The sequence below is a fragment of the Chamaea fasciata genome, unplaced genomic scaffold (assembly GCF_029207755.1).
Source record: "Chamaea fasciata isolate MVZ Bird 193981 ecotype frontalis unplaced genomic scaffold, bChaFas1.0.hap1 SCAF_2, whole genome shotgun sequence".
Classification (NCBI taxonomy): domain Eukaryota; kingdom Metazoa; phylum Chordata; class Aves; order Passeriformes; family Sylviidae; genus Chamaea; species Chamaea fasciata.
Window position 1 is genome coordinate 21,167,319 of NW_027094087.1, and position 24,923 is coordinate 21,192,241.

At 45.5% G+C, this 24,923-nt stretch overlaps 1 protein-coding gene, 1 long non-coding RNA gene and 7 other non-coding genes across 10 annotated transcripts; 5 read left to right on the forward strand and 4 right to left on the reverse strand.

Moving 5' to 3' along the window:
* The first annotated feature begins 681 nt into the window (after positions 1 to 681).
* On the forward strand, positions 682 to 24,179 carry LOC136284802 (uncharacterized). 2 transcript variants are annotated; one of them, XR_010719300.1, is made up of 4 exons: positions 682 to 1,758; positions 11,725 to 11,830; positions 17,193 to 17,371; positions 20,816 to 24,179. It is a non-coding gene; the product is annotated as an uncharacterized lncRNA (long non-coding RNA). The 2 variants fall into 2 exon arrangements; XR_010719301.1 differs by lacking the exon at positions 682 to 1,758 and adding an exon at positions 10,114 to 11,300.
* TRNAD-GUC (transfer RNA aspartic acid (anticodon GUC)) lies at positions 2,036 to 2,107 on the forward strand. Its single transcript has one exon. It is a non-coding gene; the product is annotated as a tRNA-Asp (tRNA).
* Positions 2,259 to 2,330, forward strand: TRNAH-GUG (transfer RNA histidin (anticodon GUG)). Its single transcript has one exon. It is a non-coding gene; the product is annotated as a tRNA-His (tRNA).
* TRNAI-AAU (transfer RNA isoleucine (anticodon AAU)) lies at positions 2,562 to 2,635 on the reverse strand. The gene has a single exon. It is a non-coding gene; the product is annotated as a tRNA-Ile (tRNA).
* TRNAS-AGA (transfer RNA serine (anticodon AGA)) lies at positions 2,866 to 2,947 on the forward strand. Its single transcript has one exon. It is a non-coding gene; the product is annotated as a tRNA-Ser (tRNA).
* TRNAT-AGU (transfer RNA threonine (anticodon AGU)) lies at positions 3,209 to 3,282 on the forward strand. Its single transcript has one exon. It is a non-coding gene; the product is annotated as a tRNA-Thr (tRNA).
* Positions 3,845 to 3,918, reverse strand: TRNAI-AAU (transfer RNA isoleucine (anticodon AAU)). The gene has a single exon. It is a non-coding gene; the product is annotated as a tRNA-Ile (tRNA).
* On the reverse strand, positions 4,211 to 4,293 carry TRNAL-CAG (transfer RNA leucine (anticodon CAG)). The gene has a single exon. It is a non-coding gene; the product is annotated as a tRNA-Leu (tRNA).
* TTF2 (transcription termination factor 2) lies at positions 6,010 to 24,625 on the reverse strand. Its single transcript, XM_066175217.1, has 23 exons — positions 24,573 to 24,625; positions 24,378 to 24,489; positions 23,406 to 23,492; positions 22,230 to 22,296; positions 20,801 to 21,757; positions 19,898 to 20,024; positions 18,857 to 19,039; positions 18,481 to 18,638; positions 17,553 to 17,634; positions 17,141 to 17,254; positions 16,374 to 16,524; positions 15,571 to 15,676; positions 14,358 to 14,548; positions 13,335 to 13,488; positions 12,472 to 12,563; positions 11,661 to 11,743; positions 11,055 to 11,194; positions 10,129 to 10,299; positions 9,469 to 9,527; positions 8,452 to 8,605; positions 8,262 to 8,344; positions 7,201 to 7,275; positions 6,010 to 6,364 (listed from the first exon to the last, which is right to left on the reverse strand). Exons 1-23 carry the CDS (start codon positions 24,598 to 24,600, stop codon positions 6,220 to 6,222), a joined length of 3,519 nt encoding a protein of 1,172 aa, XP_066031314.1. The 5' UTR covers positions 24,601 to 24,625; the 3' UTR covers positions 6,010 to 6,219.
* Positions 24,626 to 24,923: the final 298 nt, after the last annotated feature.

Consider the following 24,923-nt stretch of genomic DNA (forward strand, 5'->3'; position numbering starts at 1 on the left):
CCTCGTCTCCCAATCGCTAGTCAAAGTCCACACCCTATTTAAACTCCAAACCGAAATAAACTTCCTTCTTTTCTCATCTCTCAACCTGATGGGTGAGCGTGAACTTTTCGTGTCCATCTAGTGACATACTACTCATAAACAGTGTGATTTTGCACTTTAACTGTTGGAGTCCAGGGCATTCCTTTGGGCACCCTGGGAGGCCAGAGACCTCAGCAGAGAGGTCTGGGACCGGAGTAAGAGGGTTTGAGATCTGTACAGGGGGGTCTGGAATCTGTCCAGGGGGGTTGTAGACCCTGGCACAGAGCCCAGAGAGACACAGCCTTTGACTTCAGTCCATGGAAAAAAGCTTCTGACACTGAGAGAAGAATTACAAGTCACAAAGATGTGACAGACAGTAGTGTAGTGTGTCACAGGGTGGAAAATTTTGTAGTTTTAGGATTCTTAGTATGTAGGTGCATGGGGAACAAGATGGAGGATTTAGGGTGCTGCCCTGAGTTCTTCCTTCTTCTCCCCTGACCTCCATCTTCTGCTGAAGGTGGCACAAAGTAGTTTCAGGAGACTGGGTCAGAGTAGAGATGACCCCTTTAGTAAAGGTAATGGGCATTGGCACATAATTGTAAACAATATACACGTAGTTATCTGTATAAAAGCCAGTGACCTCCCATCGCGGGGGGGAGTCGTCCTGTGTCCGAGCAGCTGGGAACATCTCGGCCGGGCACAAAGAACATTGCAAGATAAGAAAATAATAAACAACGCAAGAAACCAAAGAAAAACAAGACCTTGAAGACTCCGCTTTTTTCTTGCGTCTGGCTCGGGGCTTTCAGAGGGCAAAAAAGACTCACTCGAACCACCACCTGAAATCTCAGGAAAAGAAAACCAAACCCGAGAAACCAGCAAGCAGCAAAGTTTTGTTTGTTTGTTTTAAAGACTGCTATCGTTAGAAGAGATTGGGAAAATCACTGAAACTTGTTAAGTTTTGCTAAACTAACCCTGATGAGCTTCAGTGAACAAAGTCTGGAGAAGTATTGCTGAAAACTGGACACCTGGAATACAGAATTTTAGCCTTCTAGGACATGTTGCAGAAACCAGAAGTTAAAGAAGAATCTAACAAAGACAATTCAGCATTTGTGCTGGAAACGCCTTATCAGGAAAAAAGATAGTAAAAAGACTGAAAATGTGCATCATGAGAAATCAATAACCAACACGATATAGAACACTGTTTAATGGAAAGAATGATATAGTTTATAACCAATGGATTCGCTCGATAAAAATGTATAAATAAGTGAACAGTTTTGAAAGTGGCCTTGCATCTAGGCAGAGCTATACCCATGCACGCCGGCGCTGTGAATAAAGCAATGCCTACTTTCTAATATAAAATATTAGATAAATCTAGATAAATCTTTGATTTATCCCGACGCTTTCGGCGACAGGTGGAGCAAAACGACGCATGCACGTGGCAGAAACTGGTTACAGACGTGCCTTAGAAACGCCAGCTCCCGCTGACGGCTTTCTGCGGGTTCCTGATCCCCCTCGGACTGTGTAACGCTACAGGAAACCGCATTTTAAATTGCTAACCACCCCCCCTCCCTTATTTTTTTTCTGTTACTTTATGGGAAACTGATGACACGCTGCCAACTTTGCTGCCTTTTTAGCAAGGAAAGCCCAACTACCCTTGGAAGACTATTCTGAAAGTTCTGAATGTAAATAAACCAGCCAGCAAACCAGCCTTCCCGTGAATTACCGGTCGGCAGACAACAGGTTGGTGGATTTGGGGGCCGGGGGGTGCGTGTCCGTGTCAGCCACACACCTCAAATCCGCTCCGTGAGGCGGGACTCACTGTAAACTTCGTGTTTAAGCTGCGAGTAAGGCGAACCTCGGGCCACAGGTGGATACTAAAGCCTCGGTGGGGTTCCCTTCGTGGCCGCTCGGGCACGGCAGCGCGGGCGGCTCCCTGAGGGCGAGCTCCGGCCGCGGCCATTTGCCTCAGGCGCTTCCCGCCTTCGGGGCCGATAGTGGCCATCAGCCGCCAGCGCGCTCCTCGTTAGTATAGTGGTGAGTATCCCCGCCTGTCACGCGGGAGACCGGGGTTCGATTCCCCGACGGGGAGGCGGTTGTACCGTTTTGCCCGCACCGTTGCCGCTTTGCTTTTCCCAGTGAGATTCCCGCCTACCGTACCGCCTTACCACCAGGAACATGCCTGGAGGGGTGCGGCGGTGAACGAAGGCGGCGTCCGCGGCGGTGGCGCCGGGCGTTGAGCGGCCGTGATCGTATAGTGGTCAGTACTCTGCGTTGTGGCCGCAGCAACCTCGGTTCGAATCCGAGTCACGGCAGGAACATTTCTTTTTTTGTTTGTTTGTTTTTCTCCCTTCTGCCGTCACTGTCTGCGAGCGCCGTAGCCGGGACGTTCCGACGTGATTTTGGTCTTTCCGGCCCCGGCTGCGGGGTGGGTGCGCCCAAGACCCGTCCCTGGACGGGAGTGGTTTGAGACCGAGAACGCTGAAACAGCAAGAAAAATTAAACGCAAAATAACCCCAACCCGTCACCCAAAAAAAATGTCCCGCTGGCCCGTACGGGGATCGAACCCGCGACCTTGGCGTTATTAGCACCACGCTCTAACCAACTGAGCTAACCGGCCCGCCGTCCGCGCGCTCCCAGGGGGTCGATCCACAGCCTATCAGCTGCCTCGGCTCGACCCCGCTCGCCGAGCCTGGTTGGCCGCTCCGGACCTCGCGCGCAAATCCCGGCACCCCTCCGCGGGAGCGGCGCCCATCGGGAACACGCCAGGGAAAAGCACGGGAAAAGGTGAGGGGGCGGAGCCGCCACTCGGGCGGGGAAATTCGGGTAACCAAACCTTATTTACATCCGGTAGTCGTGGCCGAGTGGTTAAGGCGATGGACTAGAAATCCATTGGGATCATCCCGCGCAGGTTCGAATCCTGCCGACTACGAAGAACTGTTTTTCTCTTCCTGAATGTTCCTTCTCTCTCCGGTATCCCAAATCCGCTCGCTGTTTGCGTGGGGTTTTTTTCTTTTTTTTTTTCTTTTTTGAAACGATAAAAATTTTCCCCAGTAAGAAATAAAGAGGGAATTCGGAGGGTCTCCCCGAGAGCCCCATCTCGGAGCGGAGACCCGCCTGCAGGAAGGGGACACCCCCAGGAGCGCCCCCGCCCTTTTGGGCAGGGCGAGGCGGGGCTGCCCGCGGCCCGCCCGGCGCCGTGGCTTAGCTGGTTAAAGCGCCTGTCTAGTAAACAGGAGATCCTGGGTTCAAATCCCAGCGGTGCCTGGGCTATCCCCGGCCTTCCCGCAGGTTTGTTTTGGGGGAGCCGCCGCCGTCCCCTGGCCGGGTTTCTTCGCGCTCTTCCCGTGCCCGCAGCAGCCCAGCGCGGCGCGAGTGGCTCGTGCCTGTCTGGCTAGCGGGATAAGCTGGACAGGGCGCCAGTCGTTTTGTTTTCATTGTTTTCCCCGCCGAGACTGAGGGGGCTCCGTGTCCCCAGCGGCTGCTCCCTCGGGGAGCATACTCCAGCAGGGACGCGTCGTTTCATAGAGGAAGTCGGGCTGTGCCCTCCTGCGGGCACCGCCCGTGATAAGGCAGCCCTGGGCAACGCCCTTCCTTCGGCCCCTGGCTTCCGCACGTGCGGCTGCACACCGTCTTCCCAAGGAACCGCCCTGGCTGCTCTCACCGGAACCGCGGCGGCGGCGGCGGCGGCGGCGGCGGCGGCGGCGGCGGCCTTTACCCGGCTCCGGCGGCGATCACGGCGAGGTGCGGGCGCCTCCAAAAGGGCGGGCTCCGTGCCCCTTCCTGCTGGAAACGGGGCTGGGGCGGGGGGCGAGGCCCAAAAGGAAACTGGCCCGTACGGGGATCGAACCCGCGACCTTGGCGTTATTAGCACCACGCTCTAACCAACTGAGCTAACCGGCCTGTCCGTTTTGCCAACTACCATTATTGTATATGTCGGACTACAGCCAGGGCTGAGCTCACCACGGCCCCCCGCCGATCCCGTCCGCGCCCCTCCGCGACGGCATCGCCCGCACCGAACGGAGGCGCCCATGCGCGGGCCCCACGCGTGTCCTGGTGCGCTTCCCTCCTCCGCTGGCCCAACCGCGGGGGCGCAGGCATGGCGCCCCGTCCGCTCCCACCCGCGTTCGGCGGGACCAGACATCAAAACAGCACCGCACGGGGCACAGGCAGAAAGGGGGGGGGGAAAAAAGGATGTCAGGAGTGGGATTCGAACCCACGCCTCCAGGGGAGACTGCGACCTGAACGCAGCGCCTTAGACCGCTCGGCCATCCTGACCGCTGGGCGAGCGGCCCGGCGGGCCCAATTCGGTCCCCCCACAACCCGGAGCTCCCCGAGCACGCCCGGAACAAGCGTGCCTTGTTCATGGCACCCGAACAGAGGGGACAGCGGCAGAGCGGTGCCACGGCAGCGCGGCACCCCGGCTGCCCCTTACAGCCTCCAGGCACTGCCTGAACGCCCCCGACAGACCACCCTGAAACTCCACGCAGCAGCAGGACCCGCTGTTCTGTCACACCCTCACTGACCACAGGTGAAGGCTGCTCTCAGCCCTCCACAAGATTTTTGGGTTACAAAGACATGTTTACATTGGAGCAGTCCAGAGACCTGGACTAACATTAGAGCTACAGTTTTGCTCAGTTCTGTAGGTAACTGTGCAAACCGAAGTCACTTATTATTCCTTTAAAATAATTTGAGTACCAAAACCATACATTCAGATCACTTTGCAGCAGAAATTTGCCAGTTCATGAGATGGCAGCTAAAGGCAGGTGCTAGACCTTAAACTTTAGAATTTCCTCAAAACTAATACTCAGAAAAATATCCCCACAACAATTAGGAACTCAGGTTCTGTTTCATAGAAACATAACAGAAATATAGGTCCCTGCTTCAGTAAATATTTTGAACAGGGTAGAAAAAGTCCTCCTTAAGAACAAAGGAGAAAGTGAAGTATTCTTTTAACTCGTTCATTTTGTTACTTAAAATTCTAAAGTTTATACAGTCTTCTTACAGAATCATGCTTTTATTTTCCTTTCTTCATGCCCACACCACCTCACCATGCCACATCTGAACTTCCTGTTGGGGGTTAGGTTTGTTCCTTCTTTCTCTAAAGAATTTTTTCCCATAAGTTACCGAGAGCAAGTGTTGGATACTTGAGAGTACTTAGCCGAAACAAAGAGGTGGACAAAGGTGGAAGGGGGAGATAATGCAGGTAAAAGACAAAGCTTGAGGCAGCTGCGGGCTTTTCTTTTTCTGGCGTTCGGGGAGAGAGAGAACGGCTGTTGCTGGCTGGAAGAGTTTCACTGTGGCCAAAGGGATCCAGTCCTGGGAAATCTACTATCACCGGTTCGGCCTGAATCCTGAGTTTTCTCTGTCACCCGCGGGGAGCTGGTCCAGGCACTGCCTCGCCTTGGACTTCTTCGGCGCTGCTCCTCTTGCTACAGCGTGACCCTGCACCCCCTGCGCTGCCGGGACATCCTGCCCCTGCCTGCCGGGACACTCTGCCATCCCAGCTACCAGCCCGGGACTTTTCCACTGTTTCAGCTTGGTGCTCTGAGGATCCTGCAGGGACACGGAAACCAAACTGCCCTGGGTTTTGTGAAACAAAGCCCTCAAGGTTCTTGGTACTGTTTTCGTTTGTTATTAATGCTGTAGTTGTTTGGTGGGTTTGTGTTTGTTTGCTTTGTAATACATACTAGTTAAGAACTGCTATTCCTATTTCCCAAATCTTTGCCTAAGAGCCTCTGATTGTAATTTATAATTGGAAAAGAAAAAAAAGGGGGGTGGGGGGCAGGTTTACACTCTCCATCCCAAAGGAAACTGCAGTTGTTTTTTTTTTTATTACCTGGCAGATACCTGTCTTCCCAAACCAAGACACTTCCCTACCTCATGTTTGTCTCCCTTGTTCTTGTTTCACTTACGTCTGTGCATCTCCTGTCCTGGCAAAGGAAAGTTTTCTAACTAGAAGGCATTCATAGAAAACAGCCATTTTTGTTTCAAAACAACACTTTAACTGAAAATTTTATTAACCTTTGGATACACAATCAAAATTGAAACTAGTTATTGAAGTTGACAACTTTCCAGAACAGTTATAAAAATGTAGTTGTTTGTTCAAAATAAATGACCACCTCCAAACAGAAGCCTTATGTTGAAATCTGCACAGTTACTCATAGGTATAAATTACTTTCTGTAGGATATTCCAAATGATAATTAGACACCAAAGAGAATTTTGAGGTCAGCCAGAGTCAGCTTAGTGAAGGTCTCTCCTTTGCCTGACAGAACCTGCTGGGCAAGACCTTTCTTCCTCTTCTGGAGTTGCAGGATCTTTTCTTCTACTGTTCCTTCACAGACAAACCTTAAAAAGAAAAAAAAAAAAATTAAAAAAAAGACAAAACAAAGCCACACCATCTCAAGGGCTACAAAAAGTGGAAGTGTTATATAAATACTTCCCCAGTAAATTTGAAAGGATTCATCTTACTTAGAAATTAATAATTAGCCAATTATGTGACTGACAAAGTACTTCCTAATTTGTCTCAAACTGAGACAATCTCTGAACAGAAACCAGCTGTCCTCATATCCAACCAAATATAAGTCTGATGCACTTCAGGTCTCAACTTCAGTCATCTGAAGTAAAAGGAATTCTGTGACAAAATCCTGTAATTACTGCTTGATAACTGATGGCACCTATTATACCAAAAACATTGTACCCCAAATAACCGTTTAGATTTTAGTCTTTGAGTGTGCTGTGCATTTATAGTAACTAAATTAATCTTTCAGTACTTAGTTACTGATGCTTTTTCTAAAAGTCAACTTTGCCACTTATTGGAAGTGCTTTATGTGTTTTTTATTAGTAATACTAGAAAGGTTCAGGCTTAGGGATCACAGTGAAAAAATCCCCACTTAATTAAGAGAAATGGTTTGGTGCCCAAAATGTTCTTAGGAATGAATAGGACGTTCCCAATTATCCACAGGCTGAAAAACAAGAAACCCCTGCTAGCTGTCATGACAGCAACATGCGTGCAAGTGCCACACAAAACACATGAAAACATTTTTGTCTTAGTGCCCAAACCTCAATGCCACTGTCAGACCTTGTGTCCAGCCCTAAGTAGAGAAGTCAAGGTCTTGACTCACTGACTAAAGGCAGACAGTAAGAAAGCAGCAGCTCCTCATTCTGCTAAGTGAAATGCTGACCTGTGTATCACAACATCCTTCTGCTGCCCCACACGGTAAATGCGGTCACATGCCTGGTCCTCCAGAGCAGGATTCCTACAAGGTAATAATAATAAAAAAAAAAAGGCCTCATTTTCCTACCTCCAGGAAATCCTGTTTTCTTCCTCTGTAAAACTAAAACTGCTCCCAGGCTACCTTAGGTTTTCCAGCTTGATGGCCAGCCTTCACCCTGACTGTATTTCCCTTTGCCCAGGGTTCCACACAAAGCTAACTGCATGACTGAGACCACTGGTCCATGTAACCCCAAGCCTGGCCAACTGTTGCTACTCGGAAAAAGCTGAGTAGGTGGTGGGGAAGAGTGAAGCAAAAAGGCAAACACCAGTGAAAGAGGCCATCACTCAGGAATATTTACATAAGAAATGGGTTCATCTGACAAAATTACAGGGAATTCTAAAAAACTGTGAATCTTCCATATTGTAGAAGCATCTTCTTAATGCTACTACTCAGGAGCTGGTTTTGCATGAGGTACATTAGTTTGCTTTGCGAGTTCTCATGAGTAACATTTAGTTTAAAAAACCTACAATTCTGACTTTGATAAGACAACACAAATATCAGGAGCCTGCACACACTCCTTCATGTGTAAAACCCAAAGGTACTCTAGCTGTGCCCAGTTACTGACTGTGCTCAACACCATTGATTTGTTTCGAGCCAAATTGTCTGTAGGCATTACTGCACCATTTCCATTACTGCAACAAATTAAGCCAGGGACTGCTGAGTTACTGGTAGCCTTTTGTGATACAAAGCTGCACGCCTGCTTCTTTGGATTGCTCTTATATTCCTCTATTTATTTTTTCTTGCCCCTACAGAACTGTATTTCAGGGCAGTGAGAACTGGCTTGACCGATCAATATCTTGGATGAAGGCTGTAGTAAAACCACTTTTCCACAACTAACCACTAACCCCTACCATAAGCTGAACACCTCCCTCCAAACCCAGTTGCCTCAGACATTACAATACATGCAGTGAGAAAGCAAGCAGCATGCCCTACATGGTCTCTCCAAGAAATTCGTTATTTCCCTTTACCAATGCATGTCAAGGAGAAAGAGATGGTTTCCTCCAGTCAAGTTCAGGCCAACACCTCCAGCCAGCAACGAGATCAACATAACCTTCAAAGGCCAAAAGAACATTAAGGAACCTGTTCACAGTCACAGAGTCAGACATCACAGCTGCTCATAGCAGTGCTAGGAACTGTTTCCCTGCCCTGAATTCATACCTGGGGCCCTTTGGGATTGTTATTGAACTCTTCCACCACATCCATCCTCTGTTTGGGATTGACAGAGCCATCCACTGTGGCGTACTTCAGCCCCAGGCGCTGCAGGTGCACAGCCACAACTTTGAGCATGCTCGTCCACTGAGAGACAACCACACTGCAGAGACAACAGGGAGTTCACTACCAGCTCTCTCTCTACTGGAACAGTTTGGTCATTGCACTGTCTCCCCCAAGGGGCTGCAACAATTCAGGCACCTTCCCCACTGCAAACTGGAGCCCAGCCCCTTCCCATTTCAGAAATAGAGGTGTAGTGATAGGACTTGCTGTGGAAGGCTAATACCCAATTAACTTCACATAAATTAAGTCTTTAATTTTTACCTCTATTTTTGGATTTTACATTTCCACCTCCCAACCCCAAACCTGAATTACAACACAGCTTTTTTGCAAAACACAGTAGCAACACCAAATCTAGATTCACTACAGCCTCTTACTTCCCAGTTTCTTGGACTAAACAGTTTGTGAGGCAGTAATTTGATAGTTGCTTGAAAGGGAACAAAAGCAATGTTGGTGCTCCCATTCTTATGATGGGAATGCTTTTTGGAAAAGACTACAAAAAAAGCTTTCTCTAAGTCCTCTGATCCAGGCATTCCTTTATCTCTAACAGGTTCAGTTTTAAACGCTACTTTAGTCCTCCCACTTTTTCTGGGTTGTGGGGTGGGCAAATACTTCTCATCACAACCAAATTATTCCCAAGCCTATTTCTGGAGAAGAGTCTTCCTGGGCCTCAAGGCCTGAGATTTCTCACACGTTCCCTTACATTTACATTTACCTGTATCTTAAACTCCCCTCTTTTGTCTTAGACTTTTTTCTCAACACTTGTGTTCAACTACTGCAGTACTGTCACCATTTTACCATACCCTGAGTTTTGTATTCAATTATTTTAAGGTATTTCTGCTGTTGTCAAGGAACAGTGTGCTTCTCTCAATCACGATGACTAAAGAAAAGGACATGCTCGCTAACCTTTTCTGAGGCTCTGAGTGACTCTGAATAGTTTTCAATTCAGCCAAGAGTTGAGCTATCTGCAGGAAAAAAATAATCCAAAACATTAGTCTGCTTGCTGTCATAATCCAGCTCATGCTGGGATATTCTTTATTAAAAGTAGAAAGGATCAGAATAGCTTTTCAACTGGAATTTCTTCTGTGGTTAGAATTTAAAGAGATTTTAATAGTCATTGGGTAAGAATACTCCCACCACAGAAAACAAGGCCAGGAAATCAAATCATAGAAGCCTGTCTTACAGAGTACAACTTTCCTGTGAGAAGTTATTGCAACCTCTCCTCCTGTTACCATCCCTTTTTCCTATCTCATCACAAGCACCATGGGTCTCACATGCAAGCTCTTCTGAGCTTCTGGGAATCCACTGCTTACGATTTTCACTTAGTTTTTCAGCAGTCACATTCTCACAGCTTTACTAGAAGTACCCCTCAACATGTGAGAAGTTGGAGCCTTCCCAGAAGGGGTTCAGCAGGCTATCATCTAACCTACTCACCTGATTTCATCTCAATTGGCAACTTAGCCTGATCTGCAATTACCAAGGTGTGACAATTCATGAGCCATTTAAGAGGCGAAGTGGTGAAATCCAAGCTTCTCAAGGAAGGTAAGAATGCCACAACCAGAATACCTTGGTGCTTTCCCTGGTGATGTCAAAGATATCTGTTTGAAAGGCTGTGCCATTGAGGTAGACTGTTGATTTGGAATCAGGAGTCTGGAGCTCAGACAGCGTCAAAGCGCCAAGCTGTTCCTCAATGGAGAGTGTAAGGCCTTCGCTGTTCAAGTTAGCTTGATCTAGAGCCTATGGAAAGAAAGCAAAACAATAATCCCAGTCAAGCCTGAGATCAAAGTCAGTACTGATCCAGCCAGCAGAGTACCTGCTGAGGACACTGGGTTTGAAGGATGCTATGCAGTATGAAGACAGAACAATTAAGAAGCACTACTGGATCAAACAGTCCCCTTGGACGTTTACTCTGTCCCAAAAGGGGCAGTGTATGGAAAGCATGTGAGCTTAGCCATTTCCTGCAGTCCAGTCTCCTCAGACCAACCCCCCCCACTGCATTTAACAACTGCAGGATTACAGATGTTAGAACATAAATTCCTGCCTGTTCCCCTAACAGCTGAACTTTCTCTACAGCTACCATATATACAGAGTTCAGAGCCAAGAACTCCTGAAAGATTAGTCTGCCTCGTGCAAGGCAACCTCAAAGCACTGACAGAGCTCTCCAACACACAAGCCCTTGAAACAGGCTACACTTGTGCACTTTTCAAGGCTAGGATAAGATTAAGACTTCTTTACCATTAAAATTCTAGTTCCCTTTTTATCTGAATAAAGGTATTTCCAAAGATACAGCTGCCCATGTAAGTCATTCTGGGGAACTCTTCAGTAGAAGGTAAGCCCATCTAAAACATCTTGGGCTTTAAAACACAGTCCAAAAATTGACTCTGTTTATACTCTCATAGCGAAGAGAAACAAAGGTGTTACCAGTCTGTTAACTTGCATAAACACTTTAAAAAACCCCACAAAACCCCCCCACACCACTACAATGCAATTACCACTTTGAGTAAGGAGAGATGGCAGCAGCACTGACGGAGCCTCAAGAGCATGGACAAGACATGGGCGGTGCTTGAGACCTGGGAGGCACTTTGTGAGCCTGCTAGAAATTCCTTTTGACTGACTCCAAACTCTTGTGCAACTGTCAGGGAAGGAAGACAGAACATCAAGAGCTCTTGGAGGCATTTCCAAGCACTGTCCATCCATCCCCAGGAAGAGGTTCATGAAGAGGAGTCAAGAATGAACAGGCAAGCAAATACCTGATTTAACATAGGAACTCATCAACCCCCCCTTTAATTAAAAAAAGAAAAAAAGGTAACAACACAAGTCATAGTATGATATACCATACACTAATGCTGGCATATGTTATCTGAATAACTAGACCTTTATTTCAAAGGAAATTTTAGAAACAAGAAGGGTTAAGAGATTTTCCCAGAGCTACAACAATGAGAACACACTTTTGAAATACTAAGGTATAAGTCTTTTTAACATGAGGAGAGCATTTTCTGAAGAATTTCTAAGTCCTGACCCCAGGTCTCTTCCCCCTTCTGAACTGTGCACTTAAGAGCCACTTCTGCAAGTGTTTTCAGGGGAGGGCATGCTCAAACCTTTCTCAAAGGGGTTACCACCATCATACTCTCTGCCTTCATTTTTCTGCTCTTGTCTCTTTAGGTAGGATTGTAGCGTTGACCTGTAAAAACAAGACAAAGACACTGGGATTCAGAGCAAGAAAAAAGGCAAGAAGGACCTGAGATTAGCAAGCTGCTGATGCATTAAGGTAAGGAAGGTTTCATTAATCATTCAGTCACGAAACGATCACAAACCACCCCCCACCCCCCCAGTTTTCTTTAACTTGAGTATGATCAAAACCAAAGATGCATTTTGGAAATCACAACAGAAAGTAAGTCTGCTTCTTGAGTATGAGAGCACCTTTAAATGTATATTTAGAAGGAAGGAAAATTCTTTACAGTGAGACTTGAAAGAGCCTAGGAGAACACAAAGTGATGCTGGTTTGCATTACAGCTGTCTGAACAAGCCAGCATAATTTCTCACTGTAAAGGAATCACAGAGCAAAGATGACAATTCTCTCCTTTACAGGCACTCACACATCACCATTTAAGAACTACTTGTTGCAATTTTAAGTCTTTGGAGTCTTGAAATGAGTGAGATTAAGTGTAAGGCCAGAATTTAAAGCTCACATGAAACATGAATATATGGGAGAAAAGAAATAAATCAGTTTTGCCTACTACCCAAACAATCAATGTGTTTTCAAAGACACTAGACAGATAAATCAGAAGGGGATAAAACTAACAGAAGTTTGTCCAAAAGCTCTCCTCATCTGAAGTTAATTTCTCTTCTGATTTCTATAACAAGAAGAAACAAACCCACAAAATACCGTATCTCTACCCACATTCATACCTGGATCTTGCAAAGAGCACATTGTACACAGATTGCTCCTCTGCTGTAAGTTTTAACTGATGCAACTGTGTGCTGCGCTGGGGCAGAGAAACCTGAAGTGAAAATTCACAGGATCAGATGTATGTAGTGCAAAAGTTTTAGAGAGCATCACAAACACCAGCAATCCAAGATTTAACACAGAACTCTAAGTCTCAGAATATAGCTGTTTGTCCACTGAAGCCATATGTACTAACACAGTTATGACACAACACAGACACTCCCAGAACTCCAAGGAGCCTGGTTAACACAATAAAATCTTTATTCCAGCTCATCCAATAACAAGAGGCATGAGCTAGTACGTATGAGCTGCTTGACAACTACCACAGAGGGATTAATTTTGTGTTGTTAAAGTAGCTTATTTCCTCATTCAAAATCAGACAGTACACCAAAACTATACCTTTTAAAGGCTTAAGACACACCTGTGACCTAATACTCCATTCAACAGACTGTTTGTAAAAAACAATGCAGAAAGCCAATGCTCCAGCAGACACTAGGTCCATCTGACATGTAGCAGCTTGAGTTGTCAGAGATCTAGGCTACCAGTGATCTAGACTAACTTTCCTCAAAGTGGCCATCTATGTGCAATTACTTGGCATATTTTTGTCTGCATGTGATTTATAACTGAAAGGTTTCATTATTCTCTTTAATTCTGCTTTCTGGGTAAGCAACCAAAGCATCCCACAGGCATTTGCTTCTCTCGCTCAAGAGACTGCAGCAGATAGGAAACCCCACCCATTAACAAATTTATGCATGTAAATAACTAACTGCCTGCTGCAAGGAAAACAATGGAATGATGGTATAGTGTTGGAGGGTGAAGCTCTTACCAGGGGCTTGCCAGCTGAATCCAGCTGGTCCTTAGTTCTCTGCAGTAAGAGGCTCCTGGTTAAGAGGCTTAGCCTCTCCTGTCCCTTCCTTGTGTTGTTATCTACCTGGTACTTCCACACTTTGTATTCATCAAAAGGAGAGCAACGTAGAAACCTGTGACAGGAAGGAAGGAGACTTCATACCAAGGGAAGAAGAGTTCTTCACTTCCTCTGGAGTGACCAGAACCAAATTCGTGGCTATTCCTTGCTACCAAAAGAAACCATTTCGTAATGCCATAACTGCATGACCAAGGAGCAGTAAAACATTTCCAGTGTAATGGTGGTCATAACTTGTTTGCTTAGATGTCCTACCATCACTAATACTGTAAGCACCTGTTTATGATTCTGTACCCATCACTTCCTCTTAGCCCACTATGTTTCAACCATCACCAGCAAAGGACATCAAGATGTAGAGGCACTTGCCAAAAAGCATATTCATCTGTTATTTCAAAATACCAAACTTCTTACTTGACAATTAATTTTAATTATCCAAAATTAATTTCAAATGCAAGTTCTCTCTGGTTCTCAAACACACTTGTAACCTTTCCCCCCTCAGCAATGAGGAGCATCTGTTTATTACTGTTTAGAGAATCCAAAGTTTTCACTTCAGTGTCCCTGTAGCACAACACTCCAAGAAGGTTCTCCCAGGCTGCCTTGGTAACAGCAGGGATTAACTCATAAAACCTCTGTTCATCAATATTGGTTTCATGCATACTCATCCTGAAGACAAAGGTAATTTCCCCTTTGTTGTCCATGGAGGCAGAAAAGCCACAGGCAACAGCAGACACATGGTCAGCCTTGTGCCATGCCTCAACCATATTGCAATCCAGTGCTAAGTATTAATATAACCAATCCTACTACTCCACATAACTTGGAGACATCTCAAACTTAGAAACAACTCCAGCACTTCCTCAGAGAAGAATTACTGGGACTAGATCCCTGTCCATGTGGGACAGGACACGTGGTCATGTGCAGCCAGCTCACCTCAGGAGAGAGTACATGTCCAGCAAGTTGTTCTGTATCGGTGTCCCAGTGACAGCCCATCTGGCACTGGCTCTCAGTTTGCACACAGCTATAGAGGTTTGAACCCGTGGGTTTTTAATATTGTGAGCTTCATCCAATATAATCCGAGCCCAAGCTACTCTGAGCAGAGGGGAACTGGGAGATGATCCACTCTGAAAGGAAAAGCAGACTACAATCTGAAGCAAAACCTAGGTTCTCCAAAGAGCCACAAGCAAACACATTTTTCCAGCAAGAAGTCTTTTCCTGATGTTAGTCAGCAGCAGTTTGTGCTCTTACTGTCATCTAAGAAATGGTCTCCAGAAATCATCTCTTTAAAGCTTCCACATTTAAAGTTCATAAGCTGAAAACTAACTTATTGCCTGATCTCAATAACAATTTCTAGTATTTTGCTCGTTTTCTTGCTTTTAACATTTTATCATACAAGGTTCTTGCCTCAAGGTGTTTCATATCAGTAAAGTTTTGCTATGCTGAGATGAAGGGCCACAAACAATTATTCTGATGTCTCAAAATTTTATAGATGCCATCTAGAAGTTTCAGGAAATTCCAAGTCCTGTTTTCTTCAAGAGCTACATCTAGAGCTGTGCACAGAGGTAGGAGACAGCAAGGGACTTCCTCTACATTGTGCAGTCATTTCAGTGAGCACTTAGTAATCACATCATTATTTTCATAGCCCAGCCAGCACACTGCTGTTTCTTCAAGGCAGCATGGAAGCTGCCTCAGTCTCAGCTCAGACTGACCCAGAGCCTGAGCACAACAGGTTTCTGGTAGTTTGGAGTGACATTAGTGTCTCAAGTGACAAACATCATCAAACAGGAGATTCTACTGCTCCTTTACCTCAAAAGGAGAATGAGATTCACCACTGCATTCTTAAAATTACTTCTTAAGACATTTCAACTGTATTCAATGTAGCATATTCTGTAATTCTATGGAACAGATATATTGTGATTGATATATATGATATATATATATCTGGTTTTGCTGCACTTCCCAGCACTTCATCTCATCACTTCACTGTTACAAAAAAATCAACAGGGGCTTATGAAAAAAAAAAAAAACAAAAAACAAGCTTCTGCTCACTGTAGCACATATAAGGTGTTACTTGAAACAACAATGGTTTGCAACACTTCAGAACAAAACCTTAAGGCGACTCCCTGTCGACATTATGGCTTCTTACCCCCACATCATGGTCCTGAGCAGGGACTTCCCCCTCCTCTTTGCTTGTGGGAACCTCATTGGAGAGAAGGCTGTAGGTTGTGACAACAACATCATATCCAGAAAGCCTAAATGAAGGGAAAGTAGAATCAGGAGCAAGAACAAATAAGGAATTCATTTTGCAAGAGAGACTTAATACATGCTGAAGAATGCATTTAAGAACAACACAGTGCTACAGGAGCTCAAATACTGAGTTTTACAGAAAACTGAGCTTCATTGAAGTCAAACGGGAAAGACACATCGTGCCCACTTTATGGATGGATACTGGATGTAGACACATCAAGCTGAAGATGACAGTAAAAGCCATTGACCAGAATGCACACCACATGGCATGAGCCCTGCTTAGAGCCTGGCACCCAGGAATACTGCTCAGCATGGCCTGAAGAGTTCTAGAAAACACACTGATCTGTACATACAGCTGATAAAAAAATACAACTACGAAGCACAAGCATGGAAGAAATTGCCGCTGACAATCTTTGCAAGCAAGAAACATTTTAGAGAATATACACCTCTTTTTCTTTTTTTTTTTGCTATCAGAAGCAGCAACAGCCTCCACCAGAACCACTGAGCATGGGCACAGGCCATAAATGTTTTACTAAATACACATTGACAGCACACACCAGCCTGACTTTCTGGACCTTCCACATTTCAGTACTTCACCTTCTCCCATCATTCTACATCCACTGAATTTCAACTTGGATGAACGCAGTCTCTTGCTACATAGTGTTTTGCTTTTCTTGGTCATATTTATGGGTTAGCACTTACACCTCTGCATGCCTATCTCGATTTGGCCCATGGTACAAATAGACCCTCAGTTTGCCAAAGGCCACACGTCTCTCAATCTCTTTCTTCCAGTGATGGATCAAGGATGCTGGACAAACGATTAATGTGCCATGGGAAGGGATAACAGTGGAGTCTAAAAAAAAACATTGCAGACAGGTTTCAATGTCTTTACATTAGACGAGAACAAAGACACAAGTTTTGGAAATTCACAGTTGAGAAGAGTGTCCAACCAGTTCCAGGAGGATACAGACAGTACAAACTGTGGACACAGATGCAATACTCCTTAAAAAAAGCACTAACATCCCCAGTGCCTGTGGACAAGATAAAAGTAATCTTTGGGGGAGAGTTGGAAAGAAAAAAATCAGTTACCGAGAGGTGAGTAGTAGCTGTTTGAAGTCCCTATGAAAACTATGCATATGTCTTAAAAAAACCCATGAAACCTTTTGCAAACCCAGCATATACTGGCTTTAACTATTTAAGGAAAACAGTAAAAAAAAAATCCCCAGACAATATAAAGTAATGAGTTGGAAAATCCTACATATCCAAGGGCAGACAAAAATGACCCTGATCAAAAGTAAGGCCATGCAAGGAAGCACAGTGTAATTTAGCCAAGTGAAAGTTTCCTGAATAAGGACAGTGAGCACAGATACAGTGTGTTGGTCTACAATCCCTTAACCTATAATGCTTTAGGCATTTCAGATGGCACTTCATCATAATGTATGTGCTGTAGGATGGAATCAACTTTGTACCATTTTTGGATAGCCATATTTCTAACGTCTCCTTTCTTTTCTCTGTCTTCAGCTGCTTCTGGGCCAGAATGAGAGCAATCATCGTTAGAGTCTTCCCCAGGCCCATGTCATCCGCTGCAAAAAAACACATTCAAGTTACCACCTGCAGAAATGAGGCCCCTTGGATCAGCATCGAGGAAAATAATACAACAGAAAGTGCCCTGGGGAACCCAGAAAATCAAAAATACACAGGTGAAAATTTCAGGGTATGATTTAGTAATTGTTAAATACTTGTACTTGGTAATAGGGCACGGAAACCAAGCCCTTTTGACATGCTTACAAAAAGCCAGTTATTGGCCTCTAAGTAAGTTACATGCAAAACTTTGCTGCCACAGATCAGCCCCACAAAATTTACTGTCGTTCTGTTGCTCACCCAGAATTCCTCCACACGGCCTCTGACTCTCTCTCCAGAGCAGCCATGCCAGCGCCTGCTTCTGGTGCTGCAGCAGTGGGACCTGAGGGGTGAGTGAGACAGAGGATTTTAAGGAAACACCTGGCAAAATGTAGACACTTCTGCTTCATGTACCAATTATCCTTTCCAACTGTGTTACTACAGTCCTACTAAAAGGAGTTTACCTACTTGTTCTTTTTCCACGTGGGCTGGGATACCCAAGGTAAGCAGCTTCTGAAGACAGGAGGTTAGCAGTACCGTAGATGAGTCTTCCTAATGTTTCCTGCACTAATCAGCCTAGTGCCTCAGAGAGCAGATAAGGATGGCTTGCTCAGCTGGAAAATCCACCCCAGACTACCTTGCTTCCAACAGCTACCACTGTCAAGAAAAGGGATTGAGAACACTTCCCCTTTTCTCACTGTGACTAAGACCCCTACAGACTCTTAAAACAGGAAGAGGGACACATGCTACCATCACAGGACATTCAGTGGCCTTCCCCACCACTGAAAAGGTCCCAAGACAATGTGACAAGTGACACAACACACATGCATCTACACACCATCCGGTAGAGGCATGTGCCTTTATTCCAATACCTTGCATATAACCTCAAACAGATCAGAACTGACTACTCTGGAGTCCATCACATTGCATGAACTCAATCACCTGCAACAGTTTTTTGAAAGATTATTTCTTATAGCTCACCAGGAAGAATGAACAGTGAGGTTCTCAGGCTGTTCCTCACACCTCTGTTCTGCCAGTCACGTACAAACATGGAAGGAATGTAATTAGAGTATCTCCTTCCAGCAGGATGCAAAGTATGTCAAAGTGGGAAGGAAGGAATGCTCTAGGGCACCACTCAGAGGTTGTGATTCATTCATCAGCATGACAGCTTCCATCCTTGCCAACCCACCTTCAGTCCAGAGGGATCTTCAGCTGCTGTCTCCTCTGTTGGACAGGATTCTAGAGATTTGTGAAGATGATTAATAGCCTCAAATATGGCACTGTGTACAGCCCTGATTCGATCTTCTGTCATTCTTCCCCCATACAGATTCTGCATACCAAAGCTCACTGCAAAGATACAGTACCAGAGATGTGTTTACAAAGCTAACTTTCCCAAACAGACCTTTCACCTCAGAGATTGACTTCAGCAGCTACAGATGCCCGAGGGACAGTATGCAGTAACAAAACAGGCTTAGTACTGTCACATGTATCCACAAGTTGCAGGATTATTTCAGAAATCATAATCAACAGTGTTCTCTGTAATGGGAAAGTCTTTCTATACTTACTTCCAAAATCTTGGCCACTGGAACCCCAAGTAGCAGCAGCTGAGGGGTGACTGTGTGAGCCTGCAGAGGCTTTTGCTGTAGGATCCTGGAGCAGGAGTGGTGCTATCAACTTTGTACCACCTGGCCTGCCAACTGGGTTAGACAAGGATTCTTCATGGCAGCTGCTGCTTGTGCTATCCTGCCCTTAAGGAGAAAGGAATCACGGGCTGAAAAGGTTGCACAACGAACCTCAGAGCCTTGCTCTACAGCCCAAAGAGCCTTCATTTTGCCCAATAGTCTGCTTGCAAAATACTATGAAAGCAGTGACACCAATTTAATAGCAGATTGCCACATCACCTGAGCCAAGCAGCTACCAGCATGTGCTCTTGGCCTGCTGCGGTGACAGGCAGTGAGTCCAGCTCCAGCCTCAGAATGTGGTTTACAGCAACACAGTTAACTCTGCAGCTGTGATCAGAGTAGTGCACACAAGGTCAGTTTTGCACCCTGTTCCCAGATGATTTATTAATTTTGAAGACCTCTCTCTTGTCAATATTTTGAACACAAAAACTACCTAAACATCCACGAACAAATGGGCCAAGAGCTCATGAGCTTTCCTCTCTCAGGAATGGCACACTGGAAGCTGCTCATTTTGAATCTGGTAACTGGGATATTCAGTGACAACAACATGCACGAACACCACAGTTCCATAACGCAGCTGAGGGAGTTAACACTTCATTGGCATGTTCTCATAGAGATACCTGTCTCAATCATGCAGCCAAAGCTGGGAACCTAGATCCTAATGGTGGGAGGGAACTCCCTTGGGAAGCCACCACATTACAGAGGAAACATTTGAGTTGTTCAATTCATCTGCTCCCAGACACATATTTTGCAATTAACACTTTCCATCTTCAGTTAATCTCAACAGACAAATGTTTTATAGACCACAGGCCATATATAAGTTTATGCTATATTTCCTCCACATTAAAAACTGTTTTAAGACAAACTTTTGTAAACTTCTGGAGAAAAAAAAAAACAAACAACAACAACAAAAAAACCCCCTACCTTTTTCACTAGTATCTGTTGTTGAAATGTTAAGAGCACTGAGTGCAGCTTCCAAATCCTGCACTTGCTTTAATAACCGTTTCCCTTTATCTGGCAGCAACTGAACATTCACTGTAGCCAGAGTACTCTGCAAAAAAGAAAGAAACCAAAACTTGAGTGTGGTCACCAAGCTCTCTGCCAACACAGAACAATCGGGTCAAAATTCTAAAAAGAACTAATCTTATCCCATTTTAATTTGTATTTTGATACTGTTCTGTGATCTCCAAAAGCTTTCACATGCCATTCAGTGCAGTTAAACAGTCATTTAGCAGAAAATAAAAGGACACACAGACTCCTCCTTTTTATGAAACAGGCAGTCAGGTGAGTCAGACAATCTTAATATCTCTCAAAACACCCACAACATTTAACCTACTTGCACCTTTCTTTCTATGCTTGCACAAACAGCAGTTCTGGCTTTATTTAAAGGTTCTGTTCTGAACTCTAGACAAACGGGGGTTCAAAACAAAAACTGTAAAACATAGTGATTGCCAATTACTGGAGGAAAAATGAAGCAAGCAGGCAGGTAGTTTATTTCACCCTAGTGTGAGTTTTCAGAGCTAGATGACTCCTAGTGCACAAGGCCAAGAGAGGCTACCAGAAACAGCCATGTTATTCTTTATTCACAAAGGTTAAACTGGCTGTGCACTATCCCGTTTTATGCAAATTACTTTCAGGGTAAAAGACAAGACACAACCTCAGGTGGGTGAAAACCGAGCATATCCCCAAAGCCAGAATATCGCATTACCTTAGAGGTAATTGGTTTGTATTTGCTTAATACAACTGGTCTGTACTATGTGTATGAGTAAGGGAAGTCACCTTGAAAACAGAACAATAAACCCCCAAATAATAGGTGCAATAAATGACCTTTTTCTGTTTCAGCTGGACTACAAGGTGGTTATGAAGCACTTTAGGGTCCTGGGGTCCTTCCATGTGATGTGATGCTGCTGCTCCTGGCAATGATGTCCCCTGCACACTCTTTCCTGATTTTCCTAAAGGAATCTCAACGGATTTCTCAGGTTTACTTTTACCTGATGAGGAACAAACAAACTGTACTTCATCACTGTCACTGCCAGAGGTGTCACCAGGAGGCTGTGGCAGCCCTGGCCCGAGCTGTGCCTTGGGCAGCTCTGCCTCTGCCCCTCCCCTCAGGGCAGCACGCTGCGATGCCGACCGTGCTCCTGCTGGGGAAGGGGCGTCTTCCTGAGACACTGGTTTCACTTCACCATTCTTCTGACCAGTGCAATCTTTCTCTCTGGTTTCTTTATCCCTACAACTTTTGAAGCTTTTTTCTCCAAGCTGCTCCTCGCCTGGAGTCTTGGTACTTGTACTTTGCTTTCCAAGACTTAGTGGCAAGAGTTTTGATCTTGTGCCTGGCTCCTTGTCCACACAATCAGAAGGCTTCTTGGATTCCCAGCCACTGCCACCATATTCCTCTTCCTCTGAAAGTGTATTTTTCCCTTTCCCGGTCTCAGAAAGGCAAAGTTTAGATTCAGACACTGTAGTCTCCTGAAATTCTGGGTCACTTTTACTTCCTGTGGATGGCTTTTTTTTATTTTTAAGCTCTTCTAGAGGTACTGTATCTGTGGAGGAATCAGAGGTTGATTTCTCTTCTTTATGTGACGCCAGCACACTCTCATTCTCTGCTTTAATTCCTTGGGCTTTACTTTCCTCTCCATTTCTTTGCTTCATTTGTTTCCAGGATGATGGTGCACAATTCTTGTCTAGCACTTTGAATGGATTTCTTTGGTTAGTGGGATTGAAGAAAGGTACTGTTCTGGGCTGGGATTCCAAGGGTTTTGACACTTGGGTAGCTTTTGGATCCTGCAATATGTACATGGGAGTAAATGCTAATGTACAAATTATTAAAGCCTGTTAGTAACACACACAACCTGATCACCTCAAGCAAGACTTCATCCTCTATCAAGATCATCCTTCCTATCATTTTAACAGAATCAGGATAAATATTTCATAAGAAATCCAAGATAAAACAGCTGGTTTTCTACTTTCTTTGTCATTCCCATTATCTTTTGAGATCTAGTCCCAATAGCACAATCTCTAGAAAGGAGGACAGCCAGGAATCAAATCCAAGTTTCATCTAAGACTAAAGAATAGCGAGTACTTCACACAGCTTAGGAGAAAGAGAAGTGTCATCTAGAGGACAGCATGCCGGATACACTTCTCAACTGGAAAATATAAAATCTCCCACTAAGAGTTTCAAAGGTGATTATGGTACATGGAGGGAGAAGTCATGCTGGAATCAGGCAATACTGTAATACAAACAAAACACTCATACCTTCCATGGGACACTTCCACACCATTTCTTGCCTTTCAGCTTACTCTTAAGGCACCGGTAAAACAACCTACCAAGGATTAAAACAAGATTTCAATCCCAGGAGCCAGTAAAAAAGCTCTTAAGCATTCTTTCAAAAGTACTTTGCACCAAAAACCATCACAGACAAGTTCTACTAGCCTGTACTTTACATTCATACATACCGTACTTTGCATAACAAAAGGCCACGAACACTGGCAACAGAGCTTTTTACAGGAGTAGTGTTTTCTGAATAAAGATTCCGAGAGATTGGGCTTTTTTTAAATTTTAGCAATAGAACAGTAACTGCTTAGGCAAAAATACTGTCTATGTTTAGAGCCTTAGAAGCATTTTATGATTTCATGGTGCAAGGAGACAGCTCATTTTAATTATACTGCACAGGCTACCTCATTTTTATAGCAGCTCAGACACAGAAATACTTTGGATGTGATTTCTTTTTTAAACTAGCACCCAATCAGGACTGCTGCAAGGACTTTATCAAAATTAACATTGGTGAATTTGATGCGGAGTTTGGATGAACCCAACCACAGAGCCATGTTCAATTCTGTTAAAAACAAACCTTATCCGATGACCCAGGTTTATACTATTGGATGTAACTGCTAATAAAAGTGGCAAACATTTGGAAACAGGGTAAGTGAAGGCCTCAGGGCTCATGACACTCTTCAGTTTTAGAAGGAAACTGCAAATCAGTCACCATCAAACAATTCCCAATGCTTCAACGTGTGCAATCAACCCGTTTCCACTTTGAATGACTGTTAGTTTAACTCTCTCACTTGTTCACAAATAATGAGAGAGCTAAGATCCTCCTGATCCTAAGAATAACGATCTTTAAGAGGCAGCATCCTACAAAGTAAGTCTTCAAAGATGCCATAAAAACGAGATACTCTACTAAGAGCCCTCCTTTCGCCAAACACAGGTACTGCCTAGGTGAATGTTAAATCCTCATTACAGAAAAACTACTGAGTCACAGGATTCAAGTTTTCTGACGTGCAACTGTAAAAACTAAACGACCATTGGTCAGAATCAGTTTGAGAAGATTATTTTAAGCAGTGCACATAGGATAAAGAAGGAAGAAGGAACATAGGCTTTACCCGTTTGAAGGCAGGCATCTGTTTTTTTAAAAAAATTTGAGGAACTTACTGGTATTCATCTCTGTCGGGCTGCTGAACCAGGACTTGCAGCTCCACCACGCAACCCTCATGGATCAAGCAGTGAGAAGCAGGAACCCTGAAAGGGGGAAAGGAGAAGCGGAAGAATACAGACAAGACTGTGATAAATATAGTAGGATTAATTCATGTTTTCTTTTTATAACATGGTATAAAACCTATATAACTGTAGTCTGAGAGTTAGTTTGTATGTTACTGTATAATGTTCTTAAGCCTAAGGAATGCAGGGTTCCGGGAAGACATTCCTCTGCCCAAGAAAACACCCATCACCGAAAGAAAAGAGGGTGCCACCCATGGGAGATGGGGCTGAGCACCGCCATCATCGGCCATCAGCCAAGCGCTCAGCACCCCATATCCATCATCCCAAACCCATCAAGGACATACATCTCAATACCTGGTTCCTGCAAACCCAGACATAGGTTTATGTCTCCCCGGAAAAACTATTCACCAAAATCACATCCAGAAAAGAAACCAGATGAATATGAATCCAAGACCATACACACAAAAGAACCGATGAAGTAATCGGTTGCACAAGCCCGGGAACTGTGTAAAAATGGACCCTGCGCTCCCCGAATTTGTGAACCAAAGGGGGATTCTGTGCCACAGGGCGCAGGATCTGCAGTTCACCCAGGGCCGATTCCCGGGATCGGAACTGCGCTTTGGTTGTGGTTTTATCGGGATTTATCTATTTCTCAAATGCTTGATTTTTTTTTGTTTTTATTAATAAATTTGTTATTAATATTTTTAATTCACGGATTCGGCTTATCATTTATAACAAGACGAAGTGCCCGGGAAACTGTCGCCGCAAAACAATCACTTGCGACAAAACAAAGGCTGCGTGCGCAAACAAGCTTGCGACTGCTGACACAGCAGCGAATTTCCCTCAGGACAGCCAAGTGTGTCCCGTCCCATCGTTCCCCTCCTGCCGCCCCCGCCCTGCACCTACGGCGCTGGGAGGACGAAGTCGCAGGCAGCGGGGCCATGCGTCCCGCACACGTAGAAGCTTTTCCCTTTGTTGGGGCCATCGCGGACGCCCGTTTTCAGGAAGCAGAGGGACCCTGCGGAACGGAGAAGAGCGGAACCAGTCAGGCCGAGCCCCCCACACTGCCCCCGGCATGGCGACCCCCGGTCCGCCGCTCACCGTGCTCGGCGCAAGTCACAGCCTCCATGGCCAGGCAGCACGGCCGCGCCCACCCTTTGAACCGGCCAATCCCGCCGGCCTGGCACTCTCACCAATCAGCGCGGGGTGGGGGCGGGGCACGGGGCGGGGCAGCCAATCGCCGCTGTGCCCTCCCCTCACGGCTCCGAAGGCGGGAACAGGCGGGAGGGGGTTATGCTGGGGGCGTGGTCATGCAGGGGAGGGGCGTGGGAATGGGGGCGTGGCCTCGGGCCCCGCCCGGTGCCCACCGCGCTCCCAAAGGCTGCGCGGTGCGGAGGGAGCCGTGCTCCACCCGGGACACTTCCCTGTCCTGGAAATGCCTCCCGCCGCTGA